Source organism: Melospiza melodia, chromosome 21, assembly GCF_035770615.1.
Source record: "Melospiza melodia melodia isolate bMelMel2 chromosome 21, bMelMel2.pri, whole genome shotgun sequence".
Lineage (NCBI taxonomy): Eukaryota > Metazoa > Chordata > Aves > Passeriformes > Passerellidae > Melospiza > Melospiza melodia.
This window is the reverse complement of record NC_086214.1, coordinates 9810543-9830077: the sequence shown is the minus strand read 5'-3', so window position 1 is coordinate 9830077 and position 19535 is coordinate 9810543. Positions and strand designations below refer to the sequence as shown.

The 19535-nt window shown below is 59.1% G+C and overlaps 1 protein-coding gene across 1 annotated transcript in view; it reads left to right on the top strand.

Annotated features, from left to right (window-relative positions):
* Positions 1–998: 998 nt before the first annotated feature.
* The window catches only part of RTN4RL1 (reticulon 4 receptor like 1), a 29388-nt gene continuing 10851 nt past the window's right edge, over positions 999–19535 (top strand). Inside the window, exon 1 of the mRNA XM_063173875.1 lies at positions 999–1080. Within this exon, the coding sequence (XP_063029945.1) occupies positions 1068–1080 (13 nt within the window). The 5' untranslated portion in view covers positions 999–1067. The remainder of the gene's footprint in view (positions 1081–19535) is intronic.

Here is a 19535-nt window from a genome sequence, read left to right as displayed (position 1 = left end):
ACAGCGGGGACAGCTCGGGGACACCGGGGTGTCGGGACCGCGGCGGAGAGCGCGGGGACAGCAGGGATCGGGACACAAAGGGGACAGCGGCCACCGGGAGGCAGAGGGGACAGCAGAGCCCCCCGGTGACCCCGGTGGGACGGCGGGGACGAGAAGGGGCGGAGGGCACTGTAGGGAGCGGCGGGACCGTGCCGGGGCGGCGAGGACAGCGCGGACAGCGGAGACCCGATCGGTCGGCGACATCTCGGCAGGACACGGCGGGCAGAGGGGACGATACGGGGCCGAGGGGACGGACGGTCCCCGGGGAGCGGCAGGGACGGTGCTGGGCAGGCGGGACAGCGGGGACAGCCGTGATCACGGCAGGCGCGGAGCGGCGCGGCGGAGCCTCGCTGCGATAACGGGGCACGGTGCGGAGGGCGACGGCAGAGGGGACAACGGTGTGCCGGGGGTGACAGCCGGTCCCGGGGGCACCGCAGAGCTGGCGGGGGGCGGCGCTGGGCCGTTCCCCCGGCGGGGCGGAGGGAGGGCGGCGGCGCGGGGAACGGGAGCAGCGGCACTTTCACGAACTGTCCACGGGAGGCGGGAGAGGCGGCGGCGGCGGCGGAAGGGGGGGCCCGGGGGGGGCTCGCCCAGCCCAGCCCAGCCCAGCCCGGCCCAGCCCTGCCCGCCCCGTCGCTGCCCCGCCCCGCCCTGCCCAGCCCTGCCCGCCGCTGCAGGCAGCGCGGCACCGGCACCGGGCACCCCTTTATAGGCTCTGCCCGAGGGGGTGGGGGGCGGCGGCGGCCCCAGCCCCGAGGGGGCGGCTCCCCCCTAAAAGCCGGCGGCGGGACGCGCGGCGGGCAGAGGCGCGGCCGGCGCTCCCCGGTGCTCCGGGGCCGCCGCTCCCCGGTGCCGCTGCGGCTCGGCCCGCCATGCCCCCGCGGGGGCCGCTCGCCCGGGCTCCGGCTCCTCGTTCCCGGTACAGCAGCAGCCGCCGCCGCCGCTACCGCTCGCCGCCGCCGCGCCCGAGGCTCTGAGCGCCGCCGCCGCCGCCGCCGCCGGGAGACCGCGCCCGCCCCGGCTCCAAGATGCTCCGCCAAGGTGAGCAGCGCACCGGGAGGGCGGCGGGCGCCGCGGGCACCGGGGGCAGCGGGGCCGGCCCCGAAGTTTGTCTCCCCGCCGAAGTTGGGGCCGCGCCGCCGGGCGCCCCCCGCCGCCACCGCGTTACCGGCGCCGCCACCGAGGCTCGGGCACCCCCCGGGGAGCGGCACCGGCGGGAGCGCGGCGCGGCGGGGAGGCGGGAGACCGGGAGGAGCGACGGGAGGCAGGGCGGGCGCCGGGTCCCGCAGGACCGGGGACGCGGCGGGTCCCGCGGGCGCCGGGCTACGGCGAGTCCCGGAGGCAGCGGGCATGCGGCGGGAGCGGGGGGGGTCGGTGCTCGTTCCTCAAAGCGAGGGAACGGCAAACGGGGCTCGGCGGGGAGCGCGGGGGGCTCGGCGGGGAAGTTGGGGCTCGCCGTCCCGTTCGGCCCCCCCCGAGGAGAATCGCTCCGCTGTGACATCACGCGATTTCCATGGCAACCGCCTGGGACATCATCGGGGAGCGTTGTGACATCACGGCCGGGGGAGCCGCCGGCCCTCCCGGGGGGTCCGGGACGGTGGGGAGGGGGAGGCAGCACCCCCGGTCCCGCCGCACCGGGGCCGGTGCCGGGAGATGCTGGGGACAGCGGTGACATTGGGGGGGACGCGGCTGAACCCCCAGTGCTGTCCCGTGCCCCGGGGAGGGGCGACAGCACAGCCCCAGGCCCAGCCCTCGCCAGCGGCAGCACATGCCCCTCTCTGCGACGAGGCTCGGGCAGAGGGGAAGGTACCAACACTCTGCGTGCAGCCCCTGGCATTGGGGTGCAGCCCCCCGGGCAGGGCAGAGCCCCCTGTGCCACCCCCGAGTGGCTTTTCCCGCTGGGGGAAATGTCACCTTGCGGCGGCGTGGCCTCGCACTCGGGTGCTCCTTCCTCCGGCTCAGCTTTGTTTGGTGTGTTAACCCAGCCCGGCGGATGAGTTGAGAACGATCCCCAAGCCTTTGGAGCTGTCCTGCTTTCCAGCCTCGATTCCCAGCCCTGCTGGAGGAAAAGCTTCATCCGGGCTGGGAAATGGGGAGCCTGAGGTGGAGGCAGGCGGCGAGGCTGCCGACAGGGCTGCATCCCACCAGGGGTAGCCTGTTAAGGTCAAGATCTACAGCTTTCATTTGTGGAGCTAGAAAAACAAAATGCAAATTGAAGAGCCTGTGGGCTAAAGCAAAACCTATTCTTAAAGTTTTTTGTCTTGTTAAGCAAGGAAATAGAGTGCCAAATAGGCTTTGTTAAGTGGCAGTCTAATTAATAATTTAAAATCTTGTAGCTGTCTTTCATTAGAATTTATCTGTACATCAACCACAAAATCAGTCAAACACACTCATTTATAAGTTAATACCGTTCCTGAATAATTCAACAGGCAGGCAGAGGAGGCCTCCATCCTGCCACAGGTTCTCCCCTCCCTGCCTCACCGTGGCCAGGTGTCCCTGGGCAGGGCATCCCTGTCCCCAGCATTTTCCCCAAGCAGGGTGTGGAGGGGACATCCAACACGTGAAGCAAGGGGACAAGGGGACAGCTGCTGCTGGGGCACTGGGGCTGGGCCAAACCCCTCTGTGGGGCTCTGGGGTGGCTGATTTTGTCGAGGATGGTGGCAGCGCGGGCTGATGGTGGCACTGCCACCACCTTCTCTGTCCCACTGCCAGGGACCAGGCTTGAGGCTGGGGCCATGGCAGGGCTTGAGGCAGCAGGAGCTGTGCATGGTTGTCACCTCCAAGGGAGGCAGCAGGAGCTGTGCATGGTTGTCACCTCCAAGGGAGGCAGCTCCAAGGGGACAGCTTCACACATGGTGTGCAGCAGGATGGTGGCAGCATGGCCGAGCGAGTGCTGCCATTCCTGAGGGCATTTTGGGCCTCTTGCACCCCGTGAGCTTCATCTGTGCAGTCACTGGTGGGGTTCAGGGTGGGTTCTGAGCGGTGGGATGTCACTGGTGTGTGGCAGTGGGTGACAGTGTGGGTGCAGCCCCATCCTGGGTGAGGGTGTCACAGCCTTGGCCGCAGGCAGCCGCAGGCAGGAGCGCAACGCTGGCGATGCAGGAGAAGGAGATTTCCAGGTCAAGGATGACACCAAGGTCACGGGCAGCCACATCCCTGTCCCTTCCATCGCTCGTGCCATCAGTGGAGTGTCCAGCCTCCGTCCCTGCCTGCCAGGGCAGCAGCCAGTGGGCAGGGTGCGGGCGCAGGCTGGACTGCGGTTCTTGCGCCAGGGATCCAAGAGCCCAGAAACCTTTCTGCTTATAAAAGTTTAATTTCATAAAGAGCTGATAGGAAGCCACAAGCTCTCTGTGCCCGCTGAAGCAAGGGAGGGGGTCAGGATGTGGCCCAGGCTGTCCCTGTGGTGGTGCTGGGGGGAGCAAGGAGAGCTCAGCCTGCCTGGACCTGGAGTCAAATTCAGGATGTGAAGGAGCCGTGGCTGCTCAGTGACCTGCACTGGTGGAGCCTGGCAGGGTCAGAGCCATGGCCATGCTTGGCTGGATGTTATTCCCCCTTTTTGCCTAAAATGCCACACCCAGTGCCCTGCAGTCCCATCTGGGTGCTGGAAGCTGTGTGTGACACTCCAGGTGGCCTCGAAGCGCTGCCCTAAAAACATCAGTGAACCTGCTGGGGAGATGTGAAAAGATGCATTTTCCAGCGTGATTTCACACCCATCTTCCCCTGGAGCACCTGGCAGTGCTGGAGCCAGTGGCACAGGCCAGCAGCAGGGGCAGGGGGGCTCCGTGGTGTGCAGCATGAGGCCATGAGTGGGATGTCATTGCCTTGGGGCCGGGCAGGAGCTTGGGCTGCTGGAAACTGCTGATGGGATTTGACAGCAAGAGCCAAAATCTTGTTTGAAGGCAAAAGCCAGGCAGGGGAGTGTGGGAGCCTGGAGGGACGTGGTGGTGGTGGCCAGGTGTGACCAGGGCTGTCTCCCACTGGGGTGTCCCCTGCTCCTGGCAAGGGAGTGCAGAGGCAGAGCCCCCCTCGCAGAGAGTGACCCAGGACACGGCCACCTCAGCCCCACGTCACCTGTCCCACACTGGGGCACCCCTGGGTGACACTGCCACTCACCCCCACCCCAGGGAGCCGCCCCAGTCTCCCCCAAACAGCCCAAAAACTCGGGCTTTGTTTGCCAAGTGCAATTCCAGGGTTCAGCCACAATCAATAGAGCCTTGGGTTATTAAGAGCAGATTATGTTTGCAGAGCACTTTGGTGGAGCAGCAGCAGCTCGGGCACCCACACCCCAGCAGTGGTGGATGCTGCTTGGTTCCCAGAAGGTTGGGATGGGTGAGGTGCTGCCCTCATTCAGAACCCACCAGAGGAGGCTGGAATCTGATTTAGGAGCAGCTGCAACAAGTGGGAGGCTGCAGGGAGAGCCACGGGGCCGGGAGCAAGGGGGATCCTGGTGGGATCAGTCAATGAGGAGGAGCAGGGTGCAGGGCACGGCCTCAGCAGCACCGCTGGGATACAGGAGCATCCCTGTCCTCCCCTGCCAGGCTGCTCTTCCCCTGCTATTTTGGGTGAGGCTGCCCGAGCCCAAGGTGGAAAGAGCTGGCTCAGCCTCAGGATCCTGTGCCAGCAGCAGGGCCGGCGCTGTCCTCGCTCCCGATGTCAGCACCACGTCCCATCTCCCGAAGGGAGGAAGCGCCAATCCCACCGATCCCCCCGTGCCATCCCTGCGGAGCAGCATCTCCATGGAAACCCACAGCCCGGCAATCGGAGGGGGGACACTTTTAGGAGTATTATTTTTACTGATGACAAATGGTGAAGGCTCGCTGCCGACAGAGGAGATGAGCCCATTCCTGGGCATCGCCTGCTTTCCCCAGGGCCGGTTTTGGTTTTTCTCCTGCTTTCCCTGATGTGCTGATGGGGGTGTTAAGTGCGGGCATGGCGAGCGGCAGATGCAGGACGGGGAGATGCGGGGGGCAATCTTCTTTGCGCAGATTAGGATTTGGGGGTTATTAAGCGGAAAAAGCTCCATTTGGTGTAGAAAGCTCCTTTTCCTTTTGAACAGCATATGTGCCCGCTGGCTGCTTGCTTCCCGGCGGTGCTGGCACAGCGGCTCGGAGCCGGCACGGCAGCTTGGAGCCCGCCCAGCTTTGGTGAGCAGCTTTTAGCGATGCTCCTGCCTGGGCCGGCAGAGCCGTGACCGCTCTTGCTGGCTCACGGTGCCCAAAAGCGGCCGGGGGGATTTGGCCCTGGAGAGGTGATGGCACAGCAGGTCCGTGTAGATCCAGCACATCCCAGCAGATCCTGTGTGTGGAGAGGGAGCGGTGCTGGGATCAGAGGGTGTCAGAGGCGCTCCACGTGCTCCCGAAGTCCCGACACCGCCATCCTCACCCGGGGAGGATGCAGCCGCTGTTTACTGGGAGGGAATTTGGCTGCTGCTGCTCTGGCAGGGCTCCTCTCCTCTCGGAGCAGCCCTGCAAGCGGAGGGGAGGTGCCAGCGGCTCCGCCAGCCCCGTGTGCCGCACTTGGGAACCGCTCTCTATTTTTTTTTATTTATTTTTTTTTTCCTCCAGCTGCATTTGCACCAGCGTTTGCATCGCTTTGCTCGGGGAAACCCCATCCCGGTGAGCGCGGGGCCCCCACGGTGCCACCCGAGGGGCGCACAGCCCGTCCTTGGGCACGGGGAATGTCACCCGAGAATGTCACCGGGCTGCTTTCGGCCCGAGGTGACCTGGGTGAGGGTCTTGTCCATGAGACCTTCACCCAGCCGGGCATCCGTGTGCGTTTGGTGCGTGCTGGCACCGGGCACATCCCTCCTGATGCCCGCGGGGGGAAGGCAGAGGGGCACAAACGCTGCCGGATGCATCCGCTCCTGCATCCCTGAGCATCCCTCCTTCCCTCCCCGCTGCCTGCAAATCCGGCATCCCATGGGGTGCTGGAGCCAGGCACCCTGCGGGAGGCACCCCCGAGCCAGCAGAGGGGCTTGGGATGATCCCCCCTCGGCAGGGATGTGCCGGGGTGTTTGTGCTAACAAGCCCCGGCGTATTATAATTTCAATGGAATTTAAAAAACAAAATAGTCCTCAGACAAACGACTCTGCAGTGCCTCTGCCAGGGCCTAAGATCTGCTGCTATCTATTTTTTAATAATTGAGGGTAATAAATATGTATTTCTTTCTCCTTTCTCTCCGTACGCCGCAGCTTGTCAGCTCCCTGCGTGTCTCCTCTGATCAGACCCCATCTTTGCCGAGCAGGAAAGGAAAAGAAAGGGGAAAAAAAAAAAAAAAAAAAAGAAAGAGAGGGGAGAGAGGGAAAAAAAAAAAAAAAAAGAAGATTCTTTAAGCAAAAAGGATTAAAGCCTTGAAAGTAGGTCTGCCCGAGCTCCTCGGCTCTTCCTGCTCGCTGCCAGCCGCAGACAGGCCCAGGGACAAGAGGAGCATCCCCAGGTGGTGCAATCCGTGCCCGCGGGGTGCTTTTGGGTGCGGGGCAAATCCCCCGGGGCACGGGGCTGTGGCTGGGCAGAGCCGCTGCTCTGGGTAACTTGGCACAGCGCTGCTCAGAGCCGGCAGATATTCCCCGGCTCGTTATTCCCCCTGGTTTTCAGATGGAGATGTTGGCTCCGAGACGCGGAGGGGGTTTGGCAGTGGGGCTGAGCCCGGGCCGGGCTCCGGGACCCCCCCGGCCTGCTCGGGATGCTGGGGCGGAGGAGGCGCTGGTGTGAAGGAGGAGGCGGCTATTTATAGCTTCGCTCGGCTTTTGTTCCTTTTCCAGTAGAGCTCCTCTCGAAATAGAAACAGTGCCGACTGCGCGGCCGCTCCCGGGGCCCAGCCTGGGTGCGGGGGGCTCCTCCCGGCCCGGGCTGGGGGGATACCCCGAGCTAGGAGATGATTTTTTGCCTCGGGTGTCCCCCCCATGCTGCGTCCCTCGAGATGCTGGTGTGGGATGGGGAGTGGGAGCTGCCCCACTGCTCCTCATGCCGTGTGCTGGTGATGATCCTGACCCTGAAGGGGATGAATGGCTCTGAGGGGGGCATCTCTGCAGGGTGGCAGCGCTGGGCGTCCCTTGGGAGAGCAGGTGAATCCTGAATCCCTCGGGAACGCCCTGGTGCGCTCTGTCCCCGTTTTCCAGCTTAGTCCTTTCCTCTGCTTTTCCCTGCCGGCATCCAACAGCAGCCCCTTGCTCCCCCCAGCCCCCCCTCCCCACTCCATCTCTGATCAATATAAGCTGGGAAAAACAAAACAAAACAAAGTAAATATTTAATACGATCCAGGGAGCCACAGCGAGCGCTCCCCCCGTCTGTCTCCTGCAGCAGCCGCTCGCAGCAGCTCCCCGGCCCTAATGAGCCTGAGTGCAACAGGGATCGATGGCAGAGGCAACCTCGGCACAGGGGTCAGCTCTGCCACATCCCCCGTGCTGCTCCGGGGCTCAGGCTTGGCCCCCTGCACCCCCCAGGGCTGCCCATCCTCCCCATCCTCTTCCTCACGCCCCGCTTTTCCTCTCCTGCGTTCCCTTTGTCATTCCCCGTGGTGGGAGGGATGGTTCTGCTGCTCCATCACAGCCACACGGGACGTGAGGTGTGGCAGGCATCAGCTGTGGGCTGGGGGCTTCCTTGGGGTGTGGGATGGGGTCTGTGTAGGGCTGGATCCCACATGGGATGAGTGTGTCTCACCCCACACTCGGGGAGCAGATCCCTCATGGATGGAGGTGGGAGCCTTTGGGAAGGCTTTGCCCATTGCTGACCTTGGAAACACACAGGAGAGGAGGATTTGGGGCTTGAGACAGAGCCCAAGAGGCTTTTACAAGAAGCTGACCTGGGGCCTGCAGCCCCCTCTGCCAAGTACCTTTGGAGCTGGTGCTGGCTTTTTAATCAGTGTTTGTGGTGGGATGAGGTCTTTCCCCCTCCTGCTCATCTTCTCACCCCCTCAGCTGCATCCCCTGCTGCCCTCCAGAGACCCCCATGTGCTGACAGAGTTTGGGAAGTGCAGGTAACTGGCAGGCTGCTCCTGGCAATGCCAGCGCAGGACATGCTTCATTGGCCTCTAGCTCTGCATGTTTTCTGAGTTTGGATGGTCCCTGGTGGAGCTGCCAGATTCCCTGTCACCCTGACCCAGCTGCCCTGCACTGCATGGCCCCTGTTGTGCCAAGGAGAGGGACCAAGCTCTGCCCCCAGCCAGGCATTCCCAAGCTGGACCCTTGCATCCCCATCCTGCCCTGGTGTCCCAGCAGGATGCAGAGGTGGCACACAGGAGGCAGAACCCAGGAGGAACACCAGGCTCTGCCCCTCTGCCACCACAAGGCTTTGCAAATTGCTTTTCCACAGAAAGCTCAGTCGTCCCTGGTAACACCTGGGATGAACCCAGAGCTGAATTCCATCCCTGGGCTGTGATGAAAGGAATGCCCACGCTGCCTGCTGCCCCTCATCCAGCACTGCAAACCCTCAGCCAGGCCGTGCCTGGGCACGGGAGCTGCATTTACAGCTGGAACACAACCCCCAGCGTGCATCTCCTGGGAATGTGCATCTCCTGCACCCCAGGTGATGCTGCTGAGCCTCGTCCTGCAGCCCAGGGTGTCCCTCTGAGCAGGCTGCAGAGGTGCCAGGGCAGGGCAGGTGCAGCAGTGGCAGCAGGAGCCGGGACAGCGGCGCAGGTCCTGCGTCACAGATGCAGCTTGTGGCAAAGTGCCGAGGAAGTTTTGCAGCAGCATTAGAAAATGTTGACATGTTTTTTGAAACAATTTCAGATCTGATATCTGCGCCAGATTGAGTTTGTAACCAGCTTTATTGTTTAAGCCTGCTGGGATTTCATCAAAGGCGTCTGCTGTTTACCCAGAACCATTTCATTGGAGAAAACAGCAAACAGACCTGCATTTCTATCTGATTTCACTTTTTCCTTTTCCTCCTGAATTTAAGTGCTTGTGAAAAGCATGGCTGATAAGGCAGAGCGGTGTGGATAAATCCCGAGGACTGGTGGTGGATGCTCCACCAGCTGCTCCAGCTTTATTAATAGACTGAAGGCAGTTGCTGGACCAGCTGCTGGGTGCCAGCCTGGAGCCAGGCACCCGCCTTGGGGGCAGCTGGATGTCCCCAGATGGTTTTGGGATCTCCATCCCGGCAGGCTGAGCCGAGTCATGACTCCTCAGGATGCCCAAGGCTGCGAAGAGGATCCACGCAGAGCTGTTTCAGTGCTTTCAGTGTGAATTCAGATTTAAACTGTGAGGAGCCAATGGCTGTCCCTCCCCAGGGAGTGACCCCAGCAGGCAATGTGCTCTGTCACTCCCTGACGAGCCGGGCCAAGGCAGTGCAGCCTCGGGAAGCAGAGGAGGATGAAGGAGAAACCAAACGAGAAAAGGGCTTGGTGTAAACTGCATCAACCCTTCCCTCACATCCCTGGGGAATCCTGTGGCTGGCTGTGTCTTTTTCCCATTGCTGACCTTGGAAACACACAGGAGAGGAGGATTTGGGGCTTGAGACAGAGCCCAGGAGGCTTTTACAAGGAGCTGACCTGCAGGCTGCAGCCCCCTCTGTCACTGCTTTGCTCCAGGCATCTTCCCATGGCTGCATCCTGGTCACCATCACCAGCATTGCATTCTCCAGGCATCTCCCTCACTTGGGGATGGCCTTGGTGGCTGTTCCCACTTTTCCTGGCTTTTGGGACAGAGGCACAACAGGCTGGGGTTGGTGGAGTACGTCCCACTGCCTTTCCTGGAGTCCCTTTGGCATCTCCAGCTGTCCCAGGTGCCAGTGACACTCCCTGTACCAGTGGCACCTTGCTGGCACTCCCAGGGCTTGTCCTGCCCATCCATCACACCTGCACAGTGACAATGTAATTTTTATCTCCACTTGTTTATTTCTCAGACAGAACTACTTGTAAATTCTGAGAAGAATATATATCCCTGCACATGACAGACCCAGCACATGGCGATTAATCTGCCCTCTTAAGACCTGAATACAAAAGTGTCCCAATGTCACTCCTAGATGGGGTGTCAAGCCTTGGGGCAGCACTTTGGGGATGTGCAGGGACCTGGTGACAGAACGTGCCCAGGTCCTGGTGACGCTTCCCAAATACTTATTGCACCTTCTACCAGCTCCAGCGGTCCCTGACTGATATTCCAGCTCTCCAGACTCAGGCTCCAGCTCTTCTTTTTTGGAAGGTTTATGCAAATAGACCTCCTTCTTTTTTTTTTTTTTTTTTTTTTTTTTTTTTTTTTTTTTTTTTTTAATTCCTCGCCGCTGCTGCTCTGCTGTGCCCCAGATAGCAGAAGTGCTGAGGACAGGTGTTTGCGTCAGGTCCTGCGGCACCCGAGTCCCGCCCGGCCGAGGGGAGGAGGCACCGAGGGGATGCCCCGAGGGGGAAAAGGGGCAGGGAGCAGCGGGCAGAGGGCAAGGATGGAGAGGGGAATCTCCTTTAATGCACTGCCTAGTGAGGATGGGCATTGATGGCAGTGCGGGTTTATCCGAGCCAAGGATGGAGAGGGGAATCTCCTTTAATGGCTGCGCTAGTGAGGATGGGCATTGATGCCAGTGCGGGTTTATCCGAGCCCCAAGCGTGGCTCTGTCCCCAGGATAGGCTTTGGGGTGTCAATTTGGGCTCTGCAGCATCCCCCAGCCCCAGTGGCAACACCCTCTGTGTGTGACAAAGCCTCTTATTTACAACGTCCTGCTCGGGAGCATCTGGGAAGCGAAGCGCGTCATTTCCAGGGAGAGCAAAAAATGCTGCATATTTCAGTGTCTTTTGAATTTTTTAGGTTTCCCTGAACTGTGCTAATGGGTTGGTGGTGGCGGGGGGGAGGTGAGGGCCCAGCCCAGCTCCCGGCCTGCCTTGCTGCCGCTCCGCCGTGCGCGGCCATCACTGCATTGCTGCTCTTAAAATATTCAGAGCTGTTGGCCACAATTTCACAGCGGGTCAAAGCACGCCGAGCCAGCAAGAAGGAGGGAAAGTGTGACAACGAGATTAACCCCGGCCCAGCAGGTCCCGGCCGTGCTCGGCAGGCTGAGCACGATGTGCTGCAGCCACCTCGTCCCAGGGGAGCGGCAGAGAGCCCAGAGGGGCCACAACACCCAAAACCCCTCAGGCTGCCCAGTCTTGGTGGCATCACCTCTGCCGAGTGGTGAAGGGACGTGGAGAGCATCCAGAGTCTTGCAGGGAGCACTGAGCTCCTTCTCCCTCCTTCTCCCAAGTTTTGGCGATGCAGTGGGATGGAAGAGCTGAGGATCCTCCCCAATTCTTGGGGACATTTTTGAGAGCCCTCAGTGCTTTTCACCCCAAGATGTTGTGGTTCCCAGGCCTTGCACAACCATCAGTTGGAGCAGCAGATTTACAATGCATAAGAGCAGCTGCTTGAGCCCTGTTTGCTGACAGGGATTTAGTAATCCTGTCGTCAGCCCGGAGTTTGCTCTCGGAGTCCCTGGCTGTGCCTGCCAGGGAGAAAACTTCTGAGGCTGGGGGAAAGAGGTGGAGCAAGGCACATGGTCTGTGCCCACCGTGCAAGGGGGATAGTGGGTGGTGTCTGTGATTCTGTGTGGAGCCTGGGGTGGATGAGGGATGCTGCCGCAGGGAGAAGGTGTGTGCCAGGCTCAGTCCTGGGAGCCACATGTTGTTCAGAAGATGGAGACCCCCAGGTACTGCCTCTTGCACACCCTTGGGATGGCATATCCTGCGTGGCCAGGTTGTCTGAGGCTTGCTCTTGTGTCTCCTGCACTTTTGCTTGCGTTCTTGGTGGCGTGCCACCAGCAGCACGGATGGCCGCGCATGCAGGCGTGGTGTCACCTGCAGCAAGTGCTGCAGCTGATGGATGCTCTCCTGGGCTTTTGAGGCCACTGTGGCTGATTTATCAGGGTATTACAGTCATGCCACAGGTCTCCATGGACAAGAGGTGTTGTTGGGTTGGGTGTTGTGGCAAGGATTGGCAGTGCTGTGACCATCCTGCTGTCCCAGGCAGCCACCTCCAACCCAAAGGAAACCAGCCCTGTGTGACACCTCTGTCACTGCCTCATTCCCAAAATCACACTTGCCCAGGGCGCAGGGGTGTGTTGGTGTCTCTGCCAGGCTTGTGGCTGCAGCAGCAGTGCCCTCCCTGAGCCAGCCCCGTGGTCACCCTCCTGCACCCTGTGCTGGTGGCTGGCCAAGCTCTTCTCCCTAATTCTCCTTCATCCCTGTTAATGTACCACCAGATGTTCTCATTATCCAGTTAAACATATAATCCTCCCCCGAATCCCACTAAGCTCCTGGCCTCCCCGATACCTCATGGCAGCGCTGCGTTCCACAGGTTAATTATGCATTTTTAATTAATCACCAAGCAGAGAGTGACCCATGAATAAGGGATATGAAGATCCTTCAACTGGGAATAGTTGGCAGATTGTCCCCAGGCGGGGCCATGCTGGTGTCGTGGTCTCCTTGAATAGCAAGAGTAGCTCTAAAAATCCCTGGTTTGTGGATCTGACATGACTGGAGGTTGTGACAGAGCTGTGCCTGTGTGGATGGGACCCTTCCTGTGCTTTGTGTCCCCCTCCAAGTGGGGAGGAACCACATCCCCACCAGAGCTCTCTGTGTCCCACCTGGAAGTGATGGAGCAGGCGCAGGCAGGAGGAGGAGTGAGGCAGGGAGGGGAAAAAAAATCACATGTTGTTTTAAAAAGGCATTTTTGAGTGAATGCTGAATAGTGTTTGGGAAAATTGCCTTAAAGGCCTGTTCTCTGCAGGGACGGAGCTTTTCATGGAGCAGGAGTATTCTGAAACTTAATTGCACATTTGCACGGGCTAGTGTTTTTATTTCTCTCAGGTCTCCGAGGTGGTCTTTGAAGATTGCTGTCTCTCTGTAATGGTTTTCTTTATCTCAAACAAATTCCGCACACCTGCGAGGTGGAGCTGCTTGAAAGAAATTATGTCGGAATTGGCTCTCGATTTAATAAATCTGCAAATGGAGCTGGGATGCAGGGAGGCGAGGCGGTCGGCGGGGCTGGCTGCGCCTCCTCCCTGCTCCCCGGCCCTCCTCTCCCTTCCCTTCTCCACCAGCCTGCTCTCAGCCTCCCCGTGGGCCAGGAGGAGTGTGGGGCTGAGCAAAGCGAGCCCAGACCCTGCCTCTTCCCCCTGCCAGCAGGAAAAAATGGACCCCTCTAGTGCCCACCTGGCTGCATCCCCCAGGAACGTGCAACCCTGGCACGATCCCATCTGTGCTTCCAAAAGCTGCCATTAAGATCCCTAGATGTAAAGGTTGAGATGATGGAGATGATACTACCCAAGGGATATTCCCAAGGAATGTCCTCAGGACCCTCCTTCAAGGAAGTTTGGTGCTGTTATCATTCTGGCCTCAGTCTGGAGCTGTGGTTTGCCCCAGCAGCTCCTCCTGCAGCCGCCCATCGCACGCTGCCACCATTTCTCCTTCTCCGGGAATCAGTTCTGCCTCTCCCCGGCTCACCAGGGGATGCTCAGCCAGCTCTCCATTTAGGAAGCAGCTGAAAGCACTGGGGAGAAGCCTGAGGCAGGGCTGTGTGCTGCAGCAGCCGGGGCAGCCCTGGCTGTCAGGCGGAGAGGGATGGGCGGCCACGGGAGTACACAGACAGGTTAATGGCAGCCGTGCATGCTGCACAATTTGATTTCACCTCCCCGCTTCTCAAGGCATCAGCAGCTCTCCCCTGCTCACAAATCCGCCCGTCCCCCTCCTCGTGGGATGAGCTGTCACCCGTGGGGAGCTCACCAAGGGCCACCCCAAACCCTGCCTGCCCTTGCTGGGCTCCCCAGGCTGCCCACAGAGGCCGTGCCACCTCCTGTGCTGCTCAGGCTGCAGGTGAACAAGGCGCCGGGAGGTTTTATTGCATCGCTGGGTTTTGTTCCACCCTGTTATTGGCCACGATTGGATTTGCTGCCGCGGAGGCAGAGCCGGCGCAGCCGGAGCTCCCTCGCTGCTCTGCTGGGACCGTGACCTTGTCTGGGTGCCTCCCTGAGCCCTCCTTGGGCTGGGGAATTGGGAGCTGGGCGTTCCTGTGCCTCCCACTGAGCATCCCTGCGTGGTCCCGCTCCCCTGCCTCAGCCAAACCCTCGCTCTGCTCCACTTTTGAGCGTTGACCTTGGAAATGCTTTCAGGGAAAGCATCTGCCTTCCCAGCTCTCTGCTCTCTTTCCTACCTGATTGTGTCCCTCTGTCCTCATCTCCCTGAGCAGCTGCTGAGGTTTCAGTGCCTCACCACAGTGCCTGAAGCCCTGTGCAAAGCATTCCCAAGTTTTAGTCACACTCGCTGGCTCATGGTGTCAGCTGGGAAACAGCATCTCACCTTCCTCGTGCCCTGCTCTTGCACTTACGTAAAAAACACCTCAGTTTTCCTGAAAATGTAGTTTCTTGGCTCGTTTTCTCTTTGCACAGAAAGCTGCGTGGCGGCAGAGCTGGCAACATCCCACATTTCAGTGCAGGTGGCCTTGGATCAGAGCGATGCTGTGTGGTGGCACCAGCACAGGACCAGACCCCAGCCCTTAACAGTGACACAGAGCCACTCCTGGCGCATTGGTAAATGCACCTGTGAGGGGTCAGTGGGCAGAGCCACCCAGGGAAGCCGTGGAAGCCTCATTCTCCCTGTGTTGACAGCGAGATCTCTTCTCCCCCACCAGCCGCACCATTGCTGTGCCCTGTGATTGAATTAGGGGGCTGCGCCCACCCCCCTCCCCTGGCAGCCCCGTCCCCACCGCGCCGGGCTCAGGCTGAACTCGAGAGCCGTAATTGAATAAGGCTCAGGCAGACAGTGCTCCCATAGCCCTCGGGATCTCTCGCCTCTTCCCTGCCCAGCCGAGCGCTGATTGATGCTCCCAGGTGGTGCCTGGGATTCTGCCTGGGATTTGTGGCCTTTTCCCAGAGCAGGAAGCTTGTGGGGTGAGCTGGGAGCAGGAATGGGGTCAGGCAGGCTGGGGTGAGCGTGGTGCTCATGCTTCACTAGGCTGACCCTGTCTAAAGAGAGATGGGGGACAGAGGCACCCCATTGCTGCCCGCAGCTGCTGCTCTCAGGCTACCTGGGCACAAGGAGTTAAGAGCTGCAATTAGTGAAGTGCTGACGGTGGGAAGGTGGGGTGGAAGCAAGCGGCACTAAATGAATCCTGAAAGGTTATTCCAATAAGCAGCAGCAGAGTTTCCAGCTGCGCTCCCTTCCCTGGGAGCCGGGGGACGAGGGAAGGGATCCAGGATCAGAGACACCAGGTGGGATGGAGGGATGTTGCTGGAGGATGCTCAGGTGCCAGCAATGCCTGCTGGAGTGGAAAATACAGCAGGGGAGTTAAAGCAGGAGGGGGAGAGGCCACCACATCCCGGAGACGCTCACCCAGGGGTGTGGTGGGTGAGTCCTGCCCGTCCTGTGCCCACAGTGGCTTTTCCACCTTGTCCAAACCCTGTCAGAGGGTGCGCAGAGAGGTTTGGGAGTGGTGTGAGCCACATTGCTGGGGCAGGGAATCCTTGGGGTGTGCAGAGAGGTCTGTGGGCCTCAGGAGGGGCTGCAGGGAGGAGCAGCCCGGGGAAAGGCGTTGTTGTTCTTCCAGCTGAGCACACAGGAGCCAGCAGTGGCCTCTCCCTGCCAGACGAGGCTGTTCCAGCTCTCTGCTGGTGCAACACCACCAGCTATTATTAGACTCCAATTTTCTGTGGGTAGCTCTGAACTCCCCAGTGCCTCCAGCAGCCCGGCAGATGCCAGGATCTGCTGGCACTGCTGGGGACAATGGTCCCTGGTGAGCTCAGTGGCACTGAGGGGTGGCAGAGCCCCCCAGCACAGGTACATGGAGAGCTGAGCACCACAGCCTGGTCTGGAGCTGCAGAGCAAAAGGCAATGAGTTGTCTAATGAGAGGTTTGGCTGATGAGGAGGGCACAGAACCCCTGGAAAAACTCCTTGGGTCAGTGGGAGTTGACAGAGATGCTGCCCCAACAGAGATGTGGTGTACAGGGCTCTGCACCTCCAAGCACATCTGGATTTCACAGCATCTCTCCAAAATGGAGCCACAGCTTCCCCATCACTGCCATCCTTGGCAGGAGACACACGGGAGCACAAAAGGGTTGTGGCACACCCTTTTGTGTGTGCCACAACCATGCCAGAGGAGGGCTGGGGCTGGGCTGACACGGCATCTCCTTGCTCCCACCCTCTGCCAGCCTGGTTTCCAAGCAGGAGTGTTTAAATGCCTTTTATGTTGTGACTCAAATGATGAAAGGCCCGAAAATGGGACTAACAAAGACGAGTTGTACTTCAGAATAAAAAAACCCATGAAAGCAGCAGATGCTGTCATAGGAATAAATTGTATCAACAGCGATCAGATGGGAAGTGAAAAGTCAGAATGGAGTTGTTCTGTCTTTCACGCTTCCAGGGAAAATTTCTGGGTCCATGAATTTACCCAGAATCAGGTAGGATGAAAGACTTTGTCTGACAAAGCATTTCAAAGGATCTGGGAACCTCCAGAGATGTGGCCACTTGGACAGGGAAGTGGGGCCCCTCAGTTTTAATGAGCATTTCAGTTGCCTTCCTTTATCCTTCTGCCAAGATCTTATTTTTGTTTTCTTTACTTTTCCCTTAAAACCGCTGATTTCCGCTCTTTGCGATTTGTTTTAACTTTGCAAAACGTGCATTCGAGCCACACAACACGAGGAGGAGGAGGGCAGAACATCCCCATCACTCCATCCAGCCCAACCTGTTGCTTCTCACCATACAAAACCAAACATCTGTGGCCAGCCCAGATGTTTCGGCACCACCAACCTTCAGCATCTTCCCGGCCCTGCAATGATTTCCCATCTCCCCTTTCCGCAGTGACAGGATCCTACACAGGCTGTAATTAATAGAAATTAGTCTGCCAGGACCTTGCAGCCCCATCCCATAATTACTTGGCCTTGCTGTGTTGGAGGCACAGGCTCGGCGGCGGGCTCGAGAGCCGCCGCTGATGGGAACACATCCCGTTATCAAGCTATTTTTATTAAGCTTTTAATGCAGGCATTTGCGTGGTGCTGGGGGATGTGCAGCATCTCCACAAAGTCCACTCCCAGAGGGATGTTCAGGGGGATATTTTGGGATGGAATACCGGCACTGGAGCTAGACAAAGCAGGATATTAGCAGAGCGCCGTGTCCTGACCGCGTTCGTCGCTTGCGCATTAATTCCCAGCACCCAACTGCTCCAAACATTCAGTTTGCAGGGGGTGAAAAAGACTTGCTGCTCAGTGCTCAGGTCCCCCACATCCCCACACACCCCAAGAGCTGTGTGGGAGAGCGACAATGCCCAATATCCAACTGGGCACATGGCATTTCCTCGCGGCTCATTAAGCCATCCAGGGCCGGCCGGCACAGCTCAGCTCTTCACACTGCTCTGCTTTTATCGCTGCCTTTTTCATGAGCTGGTAAAAAGTTCAGTGCAAAGCACAGGAGAGGTCTCTGAAAGGCAGCCGTGCTCATGACCCAGCATGCTGGCTCCAGTGGGGATGGGGTTTTGCTGGAATCTGCAGGGATTTTCACTTGGAGGGCTCGTGGCATGGCCCTGAGAGGAGACCAAGGGCACAGGGGAAGGTGCTGCTGCCCTTTTTGGGTGTGGGACAGAGGCCTGAGGTTGCAGGCTGGGCTTCAAATGACGCCAACACTTCTTTTTTGGTTGGGGGGGAAGAAAATGTGACAGAGCCGGCGGCTTTGATGCCTGCCCGTCCGTCTCCTTCCCCCCTGCTGCAGGCAGAATGATGTGCTGCTGAATGAGGGAGAAGGTACACGACAGGCTCCAATTTGCCCTCTTCCCCACCAAACACAAGGACATCCAGTAAACCTCAAATGCAGAAAGGCTGAAGAGGGATGATGAAAGGGAGCCCGTGTGGCACGGCGCAGAATCGGCCTGTGGATCTCGGTGGCACAGGACACTGCTGGGGTCGGGACCTCAGCAGGATCACAAGTTTATAGGACTAATCTCCTCCCTATTAGCCATGCCTGCATGAAACTATCTTTGCCTCCGTGTTGGGTTGCTGTCCACTCCCAGCTCCAGCCAGGTACAGATCCATCCAGCGCATCCCTGCTTTTCCAGAGCCTCCAGTTTTTCCATCTCCTGTGGATGTGCGCTGGATGGGGCAGCCAAGCGTGCACTGAGAGCCCAGGCAGCTGTCACTTTGCTCTTCCATCTCATATTTGCTCAGTTTTGGCTGCATTTCTGATCCTAAAGAAACCCTCCTGTAGCTCCTGGCCAGCTGCTGGCAGGGAAAGGGGCTGGTGAATCTGCTTTCCCTGCACATGAGCTTGTTCAGCGTTTGATACCGATCTGGCTGGTGCTCAGCTGGGGTGGGTTTTGTCATTTCATCTGCAATTGTTTTGCTGTGAAGCACCTCGAAGGGCTCACTCCCTGGCTGTTTGTTACAAAGGACACCGTTCTTATTACCGCTGTGAATGAGCTGCTTTGCATTTCTGTGAATGGGAAGGAAAACTTGTCACCTCAGGACAAAAAGGGAGTGGAAGTATCTGATGATCCCCTGAGACGCCTCAGACAATCCACTAAGCTCAAGTCATCCTCCTGTATTTCTTTCCTCGGGGGCAATTGGAATTATTAGTCCCTTCTCAAGGACCTCGAGATCTCCCTGTCCTTTGCCAAATTCCATCCCGGCCTCACTGCAGGATGCTGGCAAGTCCTGCCAGCGCCCTGTCCTGTGCTGGGGACCAGCCTGGTGCCTGCTGGGAGTCAGGACAGCAGTGCCAGGAGCTGGTGAAATCCTTATCCATGCCTGGAATCCTGCTCAGGGTGTTCCCTGGTCCATGCTGTTCTCTCCTGGAGCATCCTGGTGTGCACTGGCACCTCCAGCCTCAGCAGGACCCAGGGATTTGACTCATCCATGCCCAGGGAGATGTGCCTTTCCCTCCAGCATTCCTGCACTCCTAAAAGGCCCCAGAGGCTTTGGAGATGCTGATTGATTGGGGTGAGACACAGGGGCACAATAAACCCTGCAGCAGACCCAGGGAAAGAGGATGGTCTGTCTCCCCTGATGCCCAGGGACAGGACATGTGGGAATGGTTGCACCAAGGGAGGATTAGACTGGAATTAGGAAGCATTTCTTCACTGAGAGGGTGATCACACACTGGAACAGGTTTCCTGGAGAGGTGGCTGATGCCCCAAGCCTGTCAGTGTTCCAGAGGCATTTGGACAGTGTCCTTAATAACAAGCTTTAGCTTTCTGGCAGATGGAGCAGATGACAATTGTAGCCCCTTCCAAGAGAAATATTCCATCCCATCCCATCCCATCCCATCCCATCCCATCCCATCCCATCCCATCCCATCCCATCCCATCCCATCCCATCCCATCCCATCCCATCCCATCCCATCCCATCCCATCCCAATGATCCCATCCCAAAGATCTGTCTCCAGCTGCAGCAAGCAGCAGCCCAGCTTCTGATTTAAACTCTTTTCTCCAAATCTGAGCTACTGGGGTTGTTCCCTGTGCCTGCAGCCACAGGACCAGCAGCATCCCACTGCAGTGTTCCACCAAGGGCATCCCTGCCACGGAAGGTGTGCTCAGAGCTGGGGTTAAGCAGAGCAGATT